The sequence below is a fragment of the Fusarium redolens genome (genome assembly GCF_020744475.1).
Source record: "Fusarium redolens strain MPI-CAGE-AT-0023 chromosome Unknown BKA55scaffold_15, whole genome shotgun sequence".
Classification (NCBI taxonomy): Eukaryota; Fungi; Ascomycota; class Sordariomycetes; order Hypocreales; family Nectriaceae; genus Fusarium; species Fusarium redolens.
The window spans coordinates 119761-137772 of NW_025763678.1; the positions used below are offsets into that span (position 1 = coordinate 119761).

The 18012-nt window shown below is 47.8% G+C and overlaps 9 protein-coding genes across 9 annotated transcripts; 6 read left to right on the forward strand and 3 right to left on the reverse strand.

The window, feature by feature from the left end:
- Positions 1-2302: 2302 nt before the first annotated feature.
- Positions 2303-3928, forward strand: BKA55DRAFT_520768 (uncharacterized protein; the record flags this gene model as incomplete). The annotated part of the gene is made up of 2 exons (XM_046188454.1): positions 2303-2683; positions 2741-3928. The coding sequence occupies 2 exons, from the start codon at positions 2303-2305 to the stop codon at positions 3926-3928; spliced, it is 1569 nt and encodes a 522-aa protein (XP_046045324.1).
- Positions 3929-5158: 1230 nt separating this feature from the next.
- On the forward strand, positions 5159-6508 carry BKA55DRAFT_520771 (uncharacterized protein; the record flags this gene model as incomplete). Its single annotated transcript, XM_046188455.1, has 3 exons — positions 5159-5807; positions 5859-6258; positions 6307-6508. 3 exons carry the CDS (start codon positions 5159-5161, stop codon positions 6506-6508), a joined length of 1251 nt encoding a protein of 416 aa, XP_046045325.1.
- Positions 6509-6841: 333 nt separating this feature from the next.
- Positions 6842-7702, reverse strand: BKA55DRAFT_693960 (uncharacterized protein; the record flags this gene model as incomplete). The annotated part of the gene is made up of 2 exons (XM_046199977.1): positions 6842-7346; positions 7401-7702. 2 exons carry the CDS (start codon positions 7700-7702, stop codon positions 6842-6844), a joined length of 807 nt encoding a protein of 268 aa, XP_046045326.1.
- Positions 7686-8357, forward strand: BKA55DRAFT_520353 (uncharacterized protein; the record flags this gene model as incomplete). The annotated part of the gene is made up of 2 exons (XM_046188413.1): positions 7686-7720; positions 7778-8357. Coding segments are annotated over 2 exons (615 nt in total), but the record flags the coding sequence as incomplete, so codon positions are not given.
- A 646-nt stretch (positions 8358-9003) lies between these two features.
- On the forward strand, positions 9004-9618 carry BKA55DRAFT_543006 (Mss4-like protein; the record flags this gene model as incomplete). The annotated part of the gene is made up of 3 exons (XM_046190537.1): positions 9004-9111; positions 9166-9181; positions 9233-9618. The coding sequence occupies 3 exons, from the start codon at positions 9004-9006 to the stop codon at positions 9616-9618; spliced, it is 510 nt and encodes a 169-aa protein (XP_046045328.1).
- A 1440-nt stretch (positions 9619-11058) lies between these two features.
- BKA55DRAFT_543007 (uncharacterized protein) lies at positions 11059-11530 on the reverse strand (the record flags this gene model as incomplete). The annotated part of the gene is made up of 2 exons (XM_046190538.1): positions 11059-11179; positions 11232-11530. The coding sequence occupies 2 exons, from the start codon at positions 11528-11530 to the stop codon at positions 11059-11061; spliced, it is 420 nt and encodes a 139-aa protein (XP_046045329.1).
- An 888-nt stretch (positions 11531-12418) lies between these two features.
- Positions 12419-13271, forward strand: BKA55DRAFT_650606 (uncharacterized protein; the record flags this gene model as incomplete). The annotated part of the gene is made up of 2 exons (XM_046197312.1): positions 12419-12723; positions 12785-13271. 2 exons carry the CDS (start codon positions 12419-12421, stop codon positions 13269-13271), a joined length of 792 nt encoding a protein of 263 aa, XP_046045330.1.
- A 2747-nt stretch (positions 13272-16018) lies between these two features.
- Positions 16019-16561, reverse strand: BKA55DRAFT_120758 (uncharacterized protein). The gene has a single exon (XM_046184783.1). It carries the CDS (start codon positions 16466-16468, stop codon positions 16070-16072), a length of 399 nt encoding a protein of 132 aa, XP_046045331.1. The 5' UTR covers positions 16469-16561; the 3' UTR covers positions 16019-16069.
- BKA55DRAFT_120742 (uncharacterized protein) lies at positions 16562-17295 on the forward strand. The gene is made up of 2 exons (XM_046184782.1): positions 16562-16745; positions 16819-17295. The coding sequence occupies exons 1-2, from the start codon at positions 16655-16657 to the stop codon at positions 17133-17135; spliced, it is 408 nt and encodes a 135-aa protein (XP_046045332.1). The 5' UTR covers positions 16562-16654; the 3' UTR covers positions 17136-17295.
- Positions 17296-18012: the final 717 nt, after the last annotated feature.

An 18012-nucleotide genomic window follows, 5' to 3' on the forward strand; every position in this document is an offset into this window, starting at 1 on the left:
ATGCGTCATTGAGTAACATTCCCAATTCAAGCTTGTGTACGTAACGCTGCTGAGAATTATGTAAGTTAATCATAATGTCGATCAAAGCTTAATCGCATTTGTGGCATCGGGGCCTGACACAATACATTCACGTCAAAAAGCGATGATGCTTCTTACTCCAGGTCACTGATACTCATGATTCAGTTACCTGTCATCTATGGAGTTCAAAAATAGAAAAAGCAAACAAAGCGACAGCCACAGTTTCAGAAGTCTTCAACTTTCAACGCTGATCTACGCCACAAGGCTGTGAGGTTTGGTGTATCAACGCGGCGTTGCCGAACTGAGAGCCTCAAGCAATCCGGTCAGTGTGCAATACGTACCTACGATGGCTGAAAGTGTCGGAATCACGGCATTCTGTTGTCACAGATAGACAGAAACAAAAGATCCAGAATTCAAAGGTAAGCTAGGGAAGGCAAGAAAACTTGGGACCTATATTCTAAGTGACAAAAAGATTTAGGTAAGTTTAGTGTAGACTTACAAGGCCTTTAGCTTGGTTATCTTTGTCACTTAGGATAAAGGCCTTAAGTTTTCCTGCGTCCCCTAGGTAAGGAATATCGTTAGAGAGGTCCGTTTATTCTTAGGCCATTTTCGATATGTGGTGGTTCTTGGTGAAGGCTTGCTCGGCCCGTGATATTTGATCGAAGATCTTTTTGTTTTATGTTTGAGGAAAATCTCGGGATACATTGTTGTATTATAAAATCTCTTTTGCTTGTTGAAAATGGAGTAACACAAAACCTGGGTCCTTTGTTAGTGCTCCCAAGACCTGTAGGCAGTAGGATTCCTGGGCAGACCTCATCATGAGTCGATTACCAGTGAAATGTCGGCGGTAGAGGCTGGGCGCTCATTAGATTATATCTGGTGTAACCGAGCGTTCCGAACGTGGGGAGATAAGAATGACGTAGTAATCTGTTAGTTTGGCAGTAAATGATGAACGAGAAGATATTGATGTTTGATGAAAGAGGACGTGAAGACAATAGTGATTGTGTGTGTATCTGTGCAACACAATCAATATCCGTTGGTGATCAAACGGGTGTATCGTTACCTTGGAGGTATGAAGTTTGTCACGTGCGTTATTACCGGTTGCGGCTCACAAAAAAACAAACAATGGATCAAACCTGCAGCACATCACATCACTCAGTGATCAACGGCTGGGTAACACTCATTCATTCACTTCCCCACAAACCATCAACAATAGATCTCAAGTCAAGTTCTGGAAGTTGAGATTCTTGGCCTGTGCTCACCCGTGGCTTTCGGTTCTAGCTTGACTTGACTGGGGGGAGGCTCAGACTCCACTGCTGACGACGCATTTCTTGGGACTAATTTAAACAAAGTGAAGGGAACGGCGGGTTCACGGATGACGAGGCCGGAAGACGGCACCGGGATGTGGGTACAGACGCGCCGGCCGGATCCCGCTGTAACCTTGACGTTTCTTGTTCGCTTCAATCGTCTCGAAAGATTCAGGAGAGTGGGAGACAGATGCTGGCCTGTTCGATGAGATTCGCTGGTTTATCTTCTTGGCCACATGGAAACCCACTCTCCATACAAGGATGCCTCTAATCTCTACCTTGTCCTCCCTTTCCTGAATCGCTTTAGGCTCACCACATCCCGCGATACCAAGTCTGTGAAAGGTCTTGGCCGCGCAACAATTTGTGATGAGAGATGGCTTGGCGATGGCAATTGCATCTATTTTATCGGTGGTTACTGCACTTAATTTTAGTAGAAACGTTAGACTTGTTACCCCCGAGACGTATCCCTGATAAATCGCTTATTCCCCCATAAATTCTATTCATCTTATTTACAGCCTTATTTTCGCAATAGCCTCTGTTCTAGGAGCTGCTCCTGTTAACCTCAAACTCTCTCGTCTTGAACCTTTAACCCTCGCATAAGACCCTATCTTAGCCTTTACTCATATATTTCAATTCGACCCCTCTTCGACATCTCCCCTTAAGCCGTTTCTGGTTATTCATCCGTCCTGCTTTCGAAACGCCTCGCTCAAAGTTAATCACTGCTTCCCACCGGCAACATTCCTCTCAAAACGTGCACTCAATCACTTCAAGAGACTATTTCCACGAATTGGGCGTTCAGCACCGGATCATCGGCATAGGATTTCCATTTTCCAGTTCTAGACTTAACCTATTTTTGTCTACAATTTCTCAGCCACATCAACACCAAACGACATATACATTTTGCCCATGGCCCACATCAGTTCTCGAAATCACCGTGCCTTTTTCTCTTAGTCGCTTGTCTTCGACTCTAGCGCATCATGTTTCAAGCACGATGGAAATCACCCGCAGAGCTCGACCATCAACTCCCAGGTCGTCGTGCCAGTCAAGATTCTGTCATGAGTAGACTTGGTGGAAAAAACCTCTTCATCTTTTGCTCTACTCGCGTTTGGCGCGGCGCGCCTAAGCTCACCCTTCAGATCGCTGCCATCTTCTTGACCAGCTTTCTTATCTTCGGCGTGTTACCAAATCGACTATCAGGTGGACAGCTCGGAAACGGCTACACTGGATTATTTTCCTGGGGTAGACATGAGCCAGAACCCGAATTAAATCTGAGGATTGTGGTGTTTGGATCCCCTGATGTCGTTGGTAACGTCAAAGATCCCAAGCGCAAAACATGGACAGAAGAGTTGTGTGATGAGGTAGGTCACCAAAGTTCGACAATGTGATACCAATATTACTTGCTAACAGATACTTAGCTCAACTGCAGTTCTTATCTCTCATTTGTACCAGATGGCCAACCGAACAGGGGCCTCATCAGCAATGAACTCTATGAAAAAGGTGTCAAGGATCTTCTCAACATCACAAAACACACAGACGTGAAGAAGAAACCAGCCTTCGACTACAGCTACATTTCTAAACAATACCCAACTCCAGACACAGTCCCTGACCTAGCCAGCCAAGTGAAAACCTTCCTCGCGATGCCACCACCTGAGCTTCCCCCACGCGAAACGCTCTGGATCTTCAGCTTCGGCACTTGGGAAGTCTGGAATATGGCCGCAATGCCAAGGACTAAGTCGGAGGATATAATAACAGACATGGCGAGAGTTATCCTTGACCAGGCTGAAATACTATACGAACGATCACTAGACCCAACTTCTATCGCGTTCTCGGACTTTTGGACAAATGCGACCGACACCCAGATTAGAGAGCTGACAGCACCCGGCGCTTTGGATAATGTCGACAAACGCAAGTTCGAGAGCTTTCGCATTATAGCACCCATGATATTCGACGTTTCCCTGACACCGGCGTGGCAAGCTCGACAGGCGCCACCAGCACCCAACAGTGTGGTAGAGCATACTCGAAATGCTGCGGAACTGACCAAATATTGGAACCAGGAGGTGGATTTCGCAGTTGCTGAGTGGAATGAGAGATCGACCAAGAAACCCCAGAAGTCGGCTTCTGAGGAGAAAGTGTCAAGCAAGAGCAAGAGAGCAGAGAGTGTTGAGCCAGTTGATCACAGCGAAGACACAAAAGACTCGGCGAAGAAGGCATACGAGGACGAGCGTGTTATCCAAGCTCCATACCCCATGCGTAACGGGCTGGCGGTGGACATTGGAAAGGTACTTCTCGACGCTATGACAGAGGGTGAGATGCAGCATGCGGCTGTGGTAGACCTGCGAGGACGCGGCACAATGTCACCAAACGCGACGATGCGATTCGCCGATGTCTGGACTTCATGTGTCAAGGCTGATATGTCCGATCTCACTATCGATCAGGGCAAGCTCACGGCTGACTGTGCAGTTGAGAACGACCATTTGTTCTACGACTCATTTACGATAAGCGAAAGGGCCACGAAGGGTGTGGTTAAAGCGGTTGTGCAAGAAATCAAAGATGAGCTGTTCAATCCACAGAAGAAACAGGGATGGTTATATGGGGGATGGTAGTTCAAGCAAGCGTGTATAATGAGTTGGTTTCCAGTTTGCATTTGGCATTGCATTGCATTGCATTGCATTGGTATTGGTTGATACCCGGTGGTTAGAGACATGGAAATGCATATATGACTAAAGACAGGATGAATGGTTGGCGTTTAGGAGTAGATAGAATCGCTTTAGTTGATCAATACGAGCGAGAACGAGCATCTTCGTATCTATAAGCTACAAGTGCCAATACGTATTTGACAACCCTGTGAGCCCCATCAGTGCCTACAAAGTCTGTTCTCGACGTACGGGCCGAACCTTGAGGCACTAACAAGGGGCTCTCCCGAGGCCGAGATCGCCGGCTCGATGGCGGATCTACTACCAGGAAGCGCGACACCATGAAACGTCGAGATTTGTTGGTAAGAGATTAAGTTAAAGTTGATTGACCAACAAAAAGGTTAATTCGTAACCTGCAGGATTACATGTCCGTTTCTTTCCTGGTTTGGTACCTTACATTATGGCCATCTTGTGATCCAACAGTTAACGGTCGAGTTAAGGATGTGACGTAATACGGCAGTTGATCTAACCCCTGTATATTCGATCGATCACTACAAGGGTCTCTTCTCGCCTGGCAAATCCAACATCCGAGAGGTCAACTGCGAATATGATGCCGACATGAACACACTCTAATGCTCTCCGACTCCTGTTTTTGACAGAATTAAAGCACTGCCCACTGCAAGCCACACTCAAACGGTCCAATCTTGGCTTCGGACGGGTCATTCTTCTAGGCATAGCGCCCACGCGGGTAACTCTCCACCCCCACAAGCCAAAAAGATCGGCGTCGCTAGTATCACGCACCGACGTCACAAGCCCAAGACCTTAAACAAAGCACGTCGCAGCCTTTTAAACAATGTCCTGCGCTATTGATTTGACCTCCATATGAGGTCACGTATATTAAAGCCAAGACTTGAGCTGCTGGCAGGTCCTTAACACACGAGCTTTCCTCCTGTGACTGAGGCCTTGAACCTTCTCTTGTAATCCATGAGACTTCCTCCTCGAGAATAAACATAAAACATTGTCTCGCTGCCTATTTTTCGCACTTTCACGCCCTGAAACCTGACCTAGACATCCACGAGACCTTGCGGCTCCTGATACAGCCTCACTGCTCCTAGGACTCATACAGCACGAGACCTCATTTGCCTCCCCAAGGCAACTCATCCTGTAGTATATATCTTCAGCTCGTTATCGCATTTCAAGATGGCGGACAAACTAGACTTTGATCCTCGCGCTTTCGCAGCCGATATGCAACTGCGCACTCGAAAGACCCGAAACTTTGACAAGATCGAGCACGATCTGCCCGATCCCAAATCCGCTGCTTTCCAAAAGACACAAGCTGCTGCTCTTTCCGCCCCTATCAATGTCTCGGCGTGGCTCTCGCGCTTTGCGCAATGGAATCCCTTCGGAAAAGCTGTCGACGCTGGTGATATCGTGTGGTTGATGGATAACACGGCATACCGAAACCCTGAGACCGATCAGTGGGAGGCCGAGTTTGTCGCTGCCGTGTTTGAGAACGAGCCCAAGTGTCGTGTGGCGGATATAGTATCTGGAATCGCCTCAACGTTGGGTTTGGCGGACGATGCGGCTGAGCGCGATGTTATTGAGAAGAGAATCATCCCGTTCCTCTGGGACATTCAAGCAGCGAGAGTTTTCTGGATCGAGCATAAGAAGAAGGAGATTAAGTTGGGACCGACGAGTATTAATGGTATTACGACGAGTGTTGAGCCTCTTCATCACGCCCATAAGGGGTCGGTAGTTGATGCCACGGCGTTGGTACCTCAAGGCACTCAAGGCCTTCGCGATATGCAGACTTACTATGCTGGACCCGAGGGTTGGGCTGTTATATCAGGTATGTTCCAATGATTCTTAGCTATCGGCTGTTTATACTAACATGTTTCAGATGTCGACGACACCATCAAGGTCACCTTGACCAGTGATCCACTGGGCATCCTCAAGACTACCTTTGTCGACGAGCCAACACCAGTCCCTGGCATGTCCGAGCTTTACTCCGAACTCCAGACTCTTCTCCCCCGCGACACTCCTTGGTTCTACCTCTCAGCATCTCCATACAACCTATACCCTCTTCTTCGAGAATTCCGAGACCGCTACTTCCCGCAAGGCACACTGATCCTCCGAGATTCGAGCTGGCGCACAGTAGCAGGTTTGTTGTCGGCGCTGACAATGGGAACTGAGGAGTACAAGGCAGATCGCATGAAGAAGATTCACTCGTGGTTACCAAAGAGAAAGCTCATTCTCATCGGCGACTCGACACAATCCGATCCTGAAGCATACGGCGAGATGTAAGTAACTCAGACTGATATGGTACCTCTTTACTGACTCGCTTGTAGCTATCGAACATTCCCAGGCTGGGTCAAGATGATACTCATTCGCAAAGCCACCGACGTCGCTGCTATTGGCATCAAAGAGAAGAACCAGCTAGAGAGGTTTGAGAAGGCATTCAAGAATGTGCCGGTTGATGCCTGGCATGTGTTTGAGGATCCGAGTGAGTGTAGAAATATTGTTCGGGATGTTGTTCGCAAGAGGACGTAAGAGGCTACTGTATTATTGCATAGGATGGACGTTCATGAGAGGAAATGAGAGTGTTGTTGTATTGTTGTATACGGTGCGTATTGGATTATGATAGATGGGTCAAGTTGTTTTATTGTTTTGGGGTTGATATGGGCCACGACAGATGATGCATGTACAATTCTGTATCATGAGCTAGGTCCCTATGAGGTCCTTCTTAAGATTACTCATGCTTGCAAGAGAAGCCTCGTTAGATAATTAAGATAAAAATTTGTCCTAATCTTCGACATCAGATGCTTCGGAGGGGGAAATAGATATCGGTTCGTCTTCGTCATTCTCTCCAAGATCCCAGACTGTTCATTCTTTTTTCGTGACAACCTCGATGCTCGTGTTTGGCAACCTCTTCCGGATCTTCTTGATGGCTTTGGTGACAGAGGAGTTCTCAGGGATACGCTTGACGAAGATCTGAAGTTTCTCAGAAGGCATATTTTCCAACTCATCCAGAGCAAGAGAGCCAAACAAAAGAAATATGTCATTGCTTTCGGAAAATAGACGTACGACTTTGGGCGCGACAATGGCGTTGCTAACAAGAGCAGGGCGTCTTAAGAGCCAAACTGCTTGAAACGCTAGGTCGAAGTATTCCATGGACAGCAACCACGTGCGATCATCGTGTGCTAGCGGGTACGTACGGCTGTTGGTATCAATTACTCGCCAGTGCCGGCTGTTGTACGCCCCGTATAGGTCGAAGGCTTGGACTAGACGTGAGAAATGACGGTCGGAATCTTGGAACTGGGATAGATCTGCAGGACAGCGAAAAGACAGGGTGTTTGTCCCGTAGAGGATTGGGATGCCCTCCGTGTATCTGTTTCAATGTAAGCTAGAGAAAAAGACCAGAGATAAAATTATTGAGACTTACGTCAACTGGCATGCCCTGAGGATGTTTGTGGACAGATAAGACCATTCGTGGTCATGTTCCTCGTGGAAATGAGGAACCGCCTTACGACCAAGGTGACAAACACAGTGTAGCCACTGGACCCTGGAATCATCTGGAGCTCCTTCTTGGTCATAAGTTTCATTGCATCGATGGAACCAGATATGAACTACCCTGCTCCCGAAAAGTTCTTTGTATATCATGTTGCGTATCTCGGCAGGAAGTCGGAAGAAGGGGGATTGACCCTGGGGCGCAGTGTGAGACTCGAATTTGTCATCAGCCTTCATTCTTACTTGCAAGCGAGCGTAAGTCATCCTTCTAGTGCTCACTGCCATTCTTACTAATGGCTATACTGCCGCTAGCTTTGAGCAGGGTATCAAGATTCTTTATCAGACAAACACTTTCGAGTTTGAAGCTTCGGGTGAATTTATGGAGTTTCAAAGATATCAGATTGCCCCTGACCTGAAACATTTACTCACACACATCGATACTCCAGTATCGATCGAATTCAGCGATCTGGCCTGCTATGGAAGCGAGCTTGAGAAGACAGGAAGGCCACAACCCATCAAGTTCACAATGCTGTGCCATACTCTGTCTAAGATGAAGCAGGAGCCCAACTTGCGTCTTCATGTGCATCTGAGCAACGGCGAGCCATGGCCTAAACACACTGTTGAGAGCAAGAGACTTGCAAGCCAGGCTATCAGGGTCGGCCTTGAAACGCTCGTCGGCAATGGGCGAGTCACTTGTGTAATTGATGGCTGTGGTATGGATGGCTTCTCTGAACTTGTGATGGGAATATGGTCGGAAAAACTAGAGGGGGGATTGAAGCTTAACATGTGTCCTCACAAGCCTCCGAGCCACTATGACTCGTCTTCTGACCAAGAACCAGATGATGAATCTTTAACTGATAGTGAGAGTAATGAGCAGGTTGATGAACAATGACTGGGACGGGGTTTATCTCTGAGAGATATGTCAACTAATATCATCGCAGGAATAGAATACAACATACACACAGAATATTGATGGACTGGCTCATACATCATGCCGTATTTTTGGCGTTAGCCTGGAGTGATTCGTTGCTCCAAACGCACTATTGGGCTACCTTATGTTTCGCTTTTCGTTGGCATCCAATGTTTAATCTGGATATATCTCTTGCTCCTCAACGATACTCGCCTCACTGGTGTACCCAACAAGGCTCCGAGTCCTCGTGTACAGATGCATCCCGTAACTGGGCGGCTCTTTGGGTTGTAGGATTCTGGGGCATAAAGTGTACTTTGTCTTGTTTATCTTTTATTGCGAGGGTAGAACTTTAACTTAAATCGCCTCCAACTAGTGCATCTCTCATATCGCCTTTTTCATCATTTCATAATGTACGATGCTGACCAGAGTCGAATGTGCATAGCATCTTCATGTGCCTGTGCAATTCATGACTGGCTGTCTTGAATGAACGGGAATATTATCCAATCGGTTCTGCTTTCTCGCATACATCAACGCTAAGCCGACGACCTTTCGGTTCTCATACCAATGGCCGTCGACTTTTATATATTCTGTCTCCCTGATCATCTATTTCGCACACTACAAGACCATCATGAACGACAACAACCAAGATACCCCTTCTGATATCACAGGCGGATGTCTCTGTGGTGCTATTCGGTACACCGTCAACTTTAGCGAAGAGTACCCGTGGCCACCAATTGTGAGTTATGCCTGAGTGGTCTTTAATCACTTTAACTAACTCACTTGCGAACAGTCATCAGCATGCCAATGTATGTCTATTCCATCAATAGACTCCAAAATAACTAACAAACATAAAACAGGTACCATGTGTCGCAAGTGGACATCCTCCCTAGTCGCCCAATTCCTCGTCATATCTCCCCAGCAAATTCGTCCAGCACTGAACACTTTCCCATCCTTCAAAGAGTACATGTCCTCCCCAGGTCGATTCCGTGGTTTCTGCGGTGACTGTGGCACATCGATTGCATGGCGCTCAGCTGATTACACCCCAATATTTGATCTGTACTTGGGGACGCTGGATGAGAGATACCTGGTTGGAGATGGCGTCGTGGCTAAGACCCTCGCAACTCCAAACGGAACGCAGTACTGGCTGCAGAACGCGATTCATGGTGTTACTGATGTGCTGAAGGGGGGGGAGGAGTACCTAGAAGAAGGACCTGATGGGCTGCGGGATGCAAAAAATCCATGAGCTCGTCCAGGTTAGCGACAGGCCAACATTCCTGTCGTCTTTCCTCACGAAACTCAAACGAAATGTGAGGACCCAAAGTCTCCATCGTCTTCTGCATCACTTGCTCGAAGCCGTGAGGCATGATGACGACAGCAGCCCTCAGCTTTCGAAGTGTGAGAAATCGTCCCAGAGCCTCGACAGTTTTTTGTTTACAAGGTTTGCTGAAAGGCCTATTGATGCATTCAGGGACCATCTCAAGCTTGACCTTGACATTCCCACGGGGAAGGTAGCGGTCCAGAGTCCAAGTCAGTACATCAAGGTCTAGAATGGGCTTTTCGTATTTATTTTCAAAAATGCACGTGAGCTCGTAAGATCGAATTCGACGGACCGCCATCCAGTTGATATCCGTGAAGAATTGGATGAGGTGTGTTGGGACGGCGAAGTAGAATGTGTTGAGTTGATAAAAGAGGCGTATTCCCTCGCTGAAGCTGTCCAAGTCAGTCGGTCTATCCACCATGGGTATTTATAAGAATACACTTACGCCGCTTTATAGGTTAGGAGTATGTTGGTATGTACTTTAACTCCATGTAGGCAGGACAATCGACTATCAGAAGAAGGGGTTCTTTCTTCACGCATGATATGGATCCTGTGCGATCCTAGGAGTTCACGGTAGATAAGTTGCCTGATATTGTGGTTGAGCTTGTCGAAAAAGAGCGAATTCTCGGGAGCCTCCTTGTATCTCTGCACCTGCCAGGATGCCATATACGGCATGGTTAAGGTAGACCTTGATGTCTGACTTGGCAGTTGACAGTTGAGGTTTGCTTAGAGAGGCTTTCCGGGTCGTTGACGGTTTTGAGGGAATCAAGAAAAACAAGGAGAAAAGAAAAACAAGGAAAATGAAATGATTAATAGTTCATAAACAAGGCAACGGGGAAGCGAAGGTAGTGAAGGAACAAGGATTGCACTGCCAAACAGTTTGTTCCAAAGGATAAAGGTAGGGCATCTCTGTTGTATTCACGCCGTACAGGAATTGATTCCTGAAATAAGGTCTTTTTCACAATCATGGCATTACAAATACAAATTGGAGCCGTCACCCGTTCCGATCCTGGTACATCACAACTACATGGATCACTGCATTGTCAAAAGGGACCATCCATGACCCCGTCAAAGGAAGAAAAATGCAGCTGTGGAGTTTCATGTGCAAAGCTTCGGTATTTTAAGATGCTCATCTTTGATTGAGAATTCTAGCTACCTCTGAAGTAGAGATAAACAGCATGTACTACACGAGAAGGCAAATCTCAAGGCCTATCAGCCCATCTGTCATACTTGCTACAGTTTGCGTTGGTATCTGGCACAGAATACATGTCTCAAAACCCGAATATATCTGCCGTTCCTGGCCTGGCGATGCACCTTCTCATGGCCATGTAGAAGGGCGTCATCAATGCTGGGAAACCCTTCAAGTCAGCATATTTCCAGAGTATCAAGATCTGTGGTGCATACTTGCCTGAACATGGCATAATCCTTAAGATTATCGAGCATGAACTGATTGGTACCATAGAGTACGTGGAGGCCACTCTGAAAGCTACAACTTGTCAGTTTCAAGTCTTTGATCACTTTGCATTTGCTATACTCACGCCCACTTGCAGGTGAACATAACATTCGCCGAAAGGTAGCACCATTTGTGGTCTTTTTCTGAGTGTCGATGTGGAAGAGCTTCTCGTCCTTTTCTGCAGACACAGTGACACCACCCAGGGATCTTTGACGGCTTAGGGCGGCCCTCGCGTTTGAACTGATCCCTGTCTTGATGAAACTTGATGTGTACGGTTGACTCTCCAAAGAGATAGATGAAGATTTGGCGTCTGAGTTCCGGATGCAGCTTCGTAAAGAATAAGGAGCCATCCTGGGCATGGCCCTTTTCGAACTCGGGCCCCATGTTGGGAGGTTTGTGTTCTTCTTCGGTGTTGAGATGATGATGCGTGTGGAGGGAGAGATAGTGGCGTGGAGGAGGAGCAGGGGGGGTATTTTAAGAGGAGGATATTGTCTTGTGTACCAGCACTACTGTGCAATTTGATTCATCCTTCCAGTTAACATTAAAATGCCCTGCAATTCATCATAGGGGTCATTTATAAGGTAACGTGGATGCCTACCGTAGGTCTATATCAGTGTCTGCCAGCGTTCAACATGATCTATTCACATGTGCCCAAATAAGCCTTGCATTCTTAATACACCTTTATAACTTACAGCATCTCTGCTGACTTATTGAAATATGACTTGCCTTCCACTATAAGAACCTGCCCTGAAAACTCCATAATCCATTCTGGTTTGTTTTTTTACTTCCGCGACCTTGCACGCACCAGACCCTCCGTATGCTCTCTGGACCTGAGACCTCTTACCCGTCAGTTCACTCTCTTTGGTCACTTGAGGTGGCTTATGAGGCTTCATTAAGTAAAAGACTTAACAGGCTTTAAAGTATACCATCACTTCGAGCCAACCTCGGTGCAAGTCGTTCAAGAGATGGTTTTCAAGCTGCATCTGCGTCTTCAGAGTCACTGCCCCAACTCTAATCAATACATCCACAATAAATGACTCACGCCGGAGCATAAACCTTATTATTTCTTTATATAAGTCAGTAGCTTCTCATTTTTGCAGATCTCCGTCGCGCAGTTTGCAAGTCATCCATTCGAGGTTGAAGCTGTCATCTCCTTCTAAGAACAATGTGAATCAATACACCAAACCGACACTCACCTGTAAGTCAAATCCGACCTCCTCTACTAATCAATACTGACAGTGTTATATGCTACAGAACGTCTTCTACCTAGCCATGGAACCCAGATTTTGCGCACAGTGGCAGTCTCTCCAGAAGAGATCACGCCTTTTCGCAAAGCTCGACTGGGAGCTTCGATTTCGTATATACTGCGAGCTATTTGGTCGCTCCCGAGTTCACGTTGCTCTCTTTGAGTCCAAGGACTCGAACAAATATCTCTATCATCCTAAGCCAACGGGTTGCTGGCGCTACCGCAGATGCGATGAGGGTTCATCTCCTAGAGTACCCGATGAGTCTCTCTTCCTGCCAAACTCTGGGCAATGTCTGGAAGGGATGAATATTATCTATACATGCCAACGAGTGTGAGCTCTCTGTTACTGCTTTATTACTAAACAGGAATGTATTGGCATCAATTCCCTACAGGTACAACGAGGCTCTCCCGATCCTGCTCTCAAATACACTGGTTCTCCACGATCCAAAGCAATTCCGTCTTTACGTGCATCACTGTCCCTTCAGTGAAAACGTTAAAGAAACCAGATCATTCGAGATCTATTGCTCCTTTCAGTTGAGTGAGCCAAGAGGGGTCCCTCAGCTCGAATGGCTCACTGATATCTTTCCTGGACCTCTTTATAGCGATCAATTTACACCCAGACGCGAGATAACTCTCCATCTCTATGGTGTTCAGGGAAAGGGTGCCAACACTGAGTATCGTTGCACACCTGAGGCTAAAGAGAGATTCTTGAGATCGCTCCGGCGGTTTATGTTCCGGTCTACCGTGGGAGGCCATATCTTCTTGCCGGGAAAATCAAAGGAGTCAGCGCGCGAGATGGCCTTGATGTGCTTTCAGGAGAAACGCTTCACTTTCCACTCGGAAGATATCAGGCATGGCCAGGATTTGCGGCAATTGTGAAGTACTTTGCCTATGCGGCTCATCCAATAGGTACTACTAGCGAGTAATCTCATGTCGAAGAAATAATAAATAGGCAAACCATGCTTTGACAACTCCACGGCTGACTGGTCCCAACAGCTGGAGGGCATAGATATCCATAGATGGATGTTTGTATGGCCCTCAGTGTAAGTCAGGATGGGTTCAGTGGCAACGGCCCATTTTGGAAGGTACTGGCTAAGTGGTTTCCCCAGATGGGAACTTGAGGATTTGATTGGTAGAAACTCGTTATCTTATCGGTCTGGAGGGGTAGCGGGATGGAAGCACACAGATTTCTGTGAATTTGTCCAATTTCGAAGAAGAGATGGAAGCTTCAGGCTGAGAGCAACGACAACAATGAGGTTGGCCTGTCGTCAATTGATTGCCAAACATTCTTTCATTCTTTTCACTGTTTATATAGCACAAATTGAAATGTTAGTCTACCTTCTATTCTTTGTCTTCAGGACCAACAGCCGACTTCATGGCACAAAGACAATGCCATCACATACGAAACGCAAAGATGAAAAGTCGAGATTCGACCTCAGAATTTCCAACATGAAAGGAAACCTCCTCCTTCGATTTCACGTGCCAGCGGAATTACCCCAAGAGGACAAGGAGCGGGAACTTGATGTGAGGCACGAAATAAGCTAATCCAACAGATCCAATGGGAGCTCTCAAAGTGACACGATGCATGGAATAGAACAAGCACAGACCATTCCACGCCCGATGCCGGATCCCGGTGTAAGCGCTTTCCAAGAGAAGTGAGGTTGATGAGGTGGAGGATCTTGAATCACTGAGTGAAGATTGGCAATTGATGGAAGACCGGGCCTTTTGACTTTGGAAGTATTACGCGAGGTCAATTCCCACGGAAGATGGGAGTTAAGCAGAATAGTTGTCTTGAAAGAATAATATCGGGATCAGATGCCATTCTGCGGAGTAACTCATTCAAGTCGACATATCTACAAATAACCACTTCAAAAGTAACAACCATTGTATAAAATACGAACAGATATCTCGTTAGATCTGTCGGACTCTCTTACCAAATCCACCACGTTTTTAGCGATGCTTCCCCAGCCGCAGAAACGAGATGCGATTCAGACAGTGGAGGCTGGGTACGTATCTTTTACTCATAAACCAGATGTAATCTGAATCTGTCATAGCCTGTTCTCGACACGGGATTGGTCAAAACACCATCTTGATTCAGAGATATCAACTTTTTATTTTTCAACAACATCAATCACAACAACAGCAAAGACCAAAGACCGCGGGGGGACAATGCCACGTCTTACGATTTGAAGATCATGTAATTAAATCGGTAAGTCCACTTGTCTTCATTCCGTTATGGTGCGAATGAACAATTCCGCCATAGTCTTGAATCATAGTAATGAGATGAGTATGTAACTCCGAATACCATTATCAATCAAGATGATTTCCAATACTCGCTGAATCCTTCGCTATTCGGCATTATCACTCCCCCCGTATTACCTGCCCTCCCTCCTCTCCAATTTGTAACGCTGGTCTTTTCACGCTTGTATGTCGGCGTCTTAGGCCCTACATTAGCCTGTCTGGACCATGTGCCTCCGCTCCTCTCCGCTCCGCATAGAGCGGCAGCTAAACTCACCCAGCGCAACAACGTTTCGCGTTCGGAGTCCGGACCAGGGGGAAGCACTTCAATTACGTAGGTAGGGTCCAGCAATGACATGGACGTGGCCTTAGCTTTTAATTCCCTTGAGGCCTTTGTTTGGTGAGATCGCGTCAATGACCAGCCTCGGATGGCACGGACACGGCACGGAGCTCTTCGCTTGTGCTGTACAGACCAGCATAGCCATGTGGTGTAGCTGATGTATACAGCAGAGTGTAGTAGAGGAGAAGACCCTCCAGCCTCGTCTTGACTTGAGAAACGATCATCACTCGCACATGCGCCCATCTGTCCGCTTTCTAGCCTCTAGTCTACCCCCGTCCTCCACCAACCACACATTCAAAGGTCTCCCCCGGACGCCGTGCCCCAGACGAACATTCTCTCCCAAAAAGGCAATGTGTGTTCCCCGGCGCAAACGAACCTGGGGCGCAAGGGGGAGAGCTTCTCCAACCAAGTGCCATGAGATTCAAGACGGCAAATGGTAGATGATCAATGTGTGTGCATCGGGATGTAAACTTGCAGTCATGATAGTGGCCATCTTCGGAGTTTGGGGTAGTAGTGAATAGCATCAAGTTGGGTAGTAGCTACTCCAACTTTCGGTTCGGTTGAGGATGCCGGTGAATTCGCTTGTGGTGCCTGGAGTTATCGGTTCGGGGATTTATCTTGGCTTTGACTACTCTTCACCTTTGACTTCAAGGTGAACAAGCTGTAGCCTTGAAGACGGCTGCTTAACCCCGTTGTTCAAGGTGATAGACCACGCCATTCCGCCCAACTCCGGTCGTTAACCCCAGACATCCATTGCTTGGAGTGTTGTAATGCAGGACGGTATATCCGCCGACGGCATCAAGGACCGACTTGTCTCGACTCATGCAAGATGGGTTTGTGGAGGGATGATCATCATCCTCTCTCAGCTTATGATCAACTTCCTTGAGGCCGTCCATCGGAGACTGTCACAAGTAAATCTGGTCCCCCTCTGTCTGTCTCTCATGGCAAATGCAAGTGAATGCACATGCGAGGTAGCGGAGTCTTTGGCCCTGCTGTAGCTGTAGCATCCATGCCCCATCCCACGTCTTCGAACAACTCAACTCTATTGTTGGATGTCTCTGCTGTGCCACTGGGGAAAGTCAACAAACTCATCCCAGTCTTATTTCGTTTGGGCACAATTGCTTCTGATTTCTGGGTGTGGGTAACGTGTTGTTCTGTGGACATGCAACTCAATGCCACCAATTGTGGCCTGTTTTTTTCTTTCTCTTGGTCGTGTCGAGGTTTTTTCCTGGTGGATGTGGATTCCCAACCTTTTAGCTCGCTTGAGCCCAGTTCGCGCCATTTCGACGGGACTGCCACTAACAGAAGCCACTAGCAGCTGCCTAGGGACCTTCCCTGTAAGTGACCTGAGCGTGCGTGGATTGCAGCGCCTGGGATGTGCTACGCTTCGGCGCGGTCCAACCTGGACTGGGCTTGACTGAGGTGGGCTTGGCTGGGAGGTTACCTTGGCCTGAGCTAACTTCACTCCATCCCATCCCAAAAAATTCCTCAAATACATAATCGCGCCCTCTCCCACGCTCGTCTCTTACTTTAACCCTTCGCTCTTCTTCTTCTCAACCCAATTGCGTCTTCGTCAGTTCACTCTTATCGTCGGCATCTCTCATCCTAGCAAGCACGCTCTTCACTCTTCGATCTCATCAACATCTACCGAACTACCCGACCAACCACCTACACAACCGTCACAATGTTCTCTGCCACTCGAGCCCTCCGACAGGCTGCTGTCCACGCTGAGCGAACTCCTCTCATCAAGTTCCTCGGTCCCCGAACCATTCCTTGTATGTCAAACCCGCTGGTATTGAGCAATACCGCCCGCTCCCTCTCAGCACAAGCTAACACCGTCTTCTACAGCCAACGTCGACCACACCCCCAAGCCTCACCCTGCCTCTGGAGTCGAGAAGCTCCCCGAGTCCTGGTCCGGCTACGGAAACGGCGATGCTGTCACCACCCACAAGTCCTTCAGCTCCTACCGCGACCACGTCCAGCAGCACGGTCCTCTCCAGAAGTCTGGCTTCGGCGGCACCCCCGCTGCCTCCCTCGGTTCCGTCAAGCCTCCTCAGGGCGTTGCCTTTGACGTCTCTGAGCTCCCCACTCGCTTCCACCGCGCTCCCCTCAACGCCGCTGAGATCGAGGCTATCGAGTCCGGCGGCGCTGCTCTCTTCGGTTAAATATGTCTCCCGCCACAGGCGAGGAGTTATAGGTGGAGCGGTGGGATGAAAAAAGACGGGATGAACAAATAAATACCTACGATGGCGCGCAGATTATGACGAGAGCCAGGACCTACTGCCTGGAGCATACATCCTGCACGACATAGTATACGAGGACGCCGAGTGACCATGCACATAGTGATCAACTTCACTGTGCATTTCAGGGAGGGGTACGCAGACCCATCCCATCGAGACATGCAGACTAGGACAATGCTTCCAACTGCAGTTCACTTCGAGAAACCACTTAGGGCACTACGGTACTACGTCGCCAGGAGCGTCATATGAAACGAGGGGCTAGTATATGCACCACGAAAGAGAGGGAGAAGACGGGAAAAAGCAAAAAAGTCGGGTTTTTACATAGAGAATACCCCCCGACTGCGGAGAACGTTGCGACCTCCGTGCTTTTTGTTCTCGACTGGCGTCAATGCCATTTCTTTCTGTACAGTTGGAGACCTACCTGCGAAGCTTTAACAGCAAGCAAGGAGCACCACGGCGTTGAGCAAAGGAGTTGTTTTTGGTAGAAATATTCAATACCAGAAAAAAAGGTTATACTATTATATCTACGCCCTACCTGTGATGTGTCTTTACCGTGATGTCTCGCCATGTTTTTAGAGTGTCATGACAAGTATGCAACATGACATGCCACTCGCCCTGGTCAACAGGCGTTGTACAATCCTTGGCCACCCTAGAACCCGTCTTCTCACGAACTATTCTCTTAATTTATTTCCAGGGGTTTTCCAGTCGGCTCATACCCGGCCCCGGCTCTTCTTCTTCACCTCTACTGGGACCTGAAAGATTTACAGTTTCGTAGTGTCCGCCGGCGTCTACTCTACAAGTC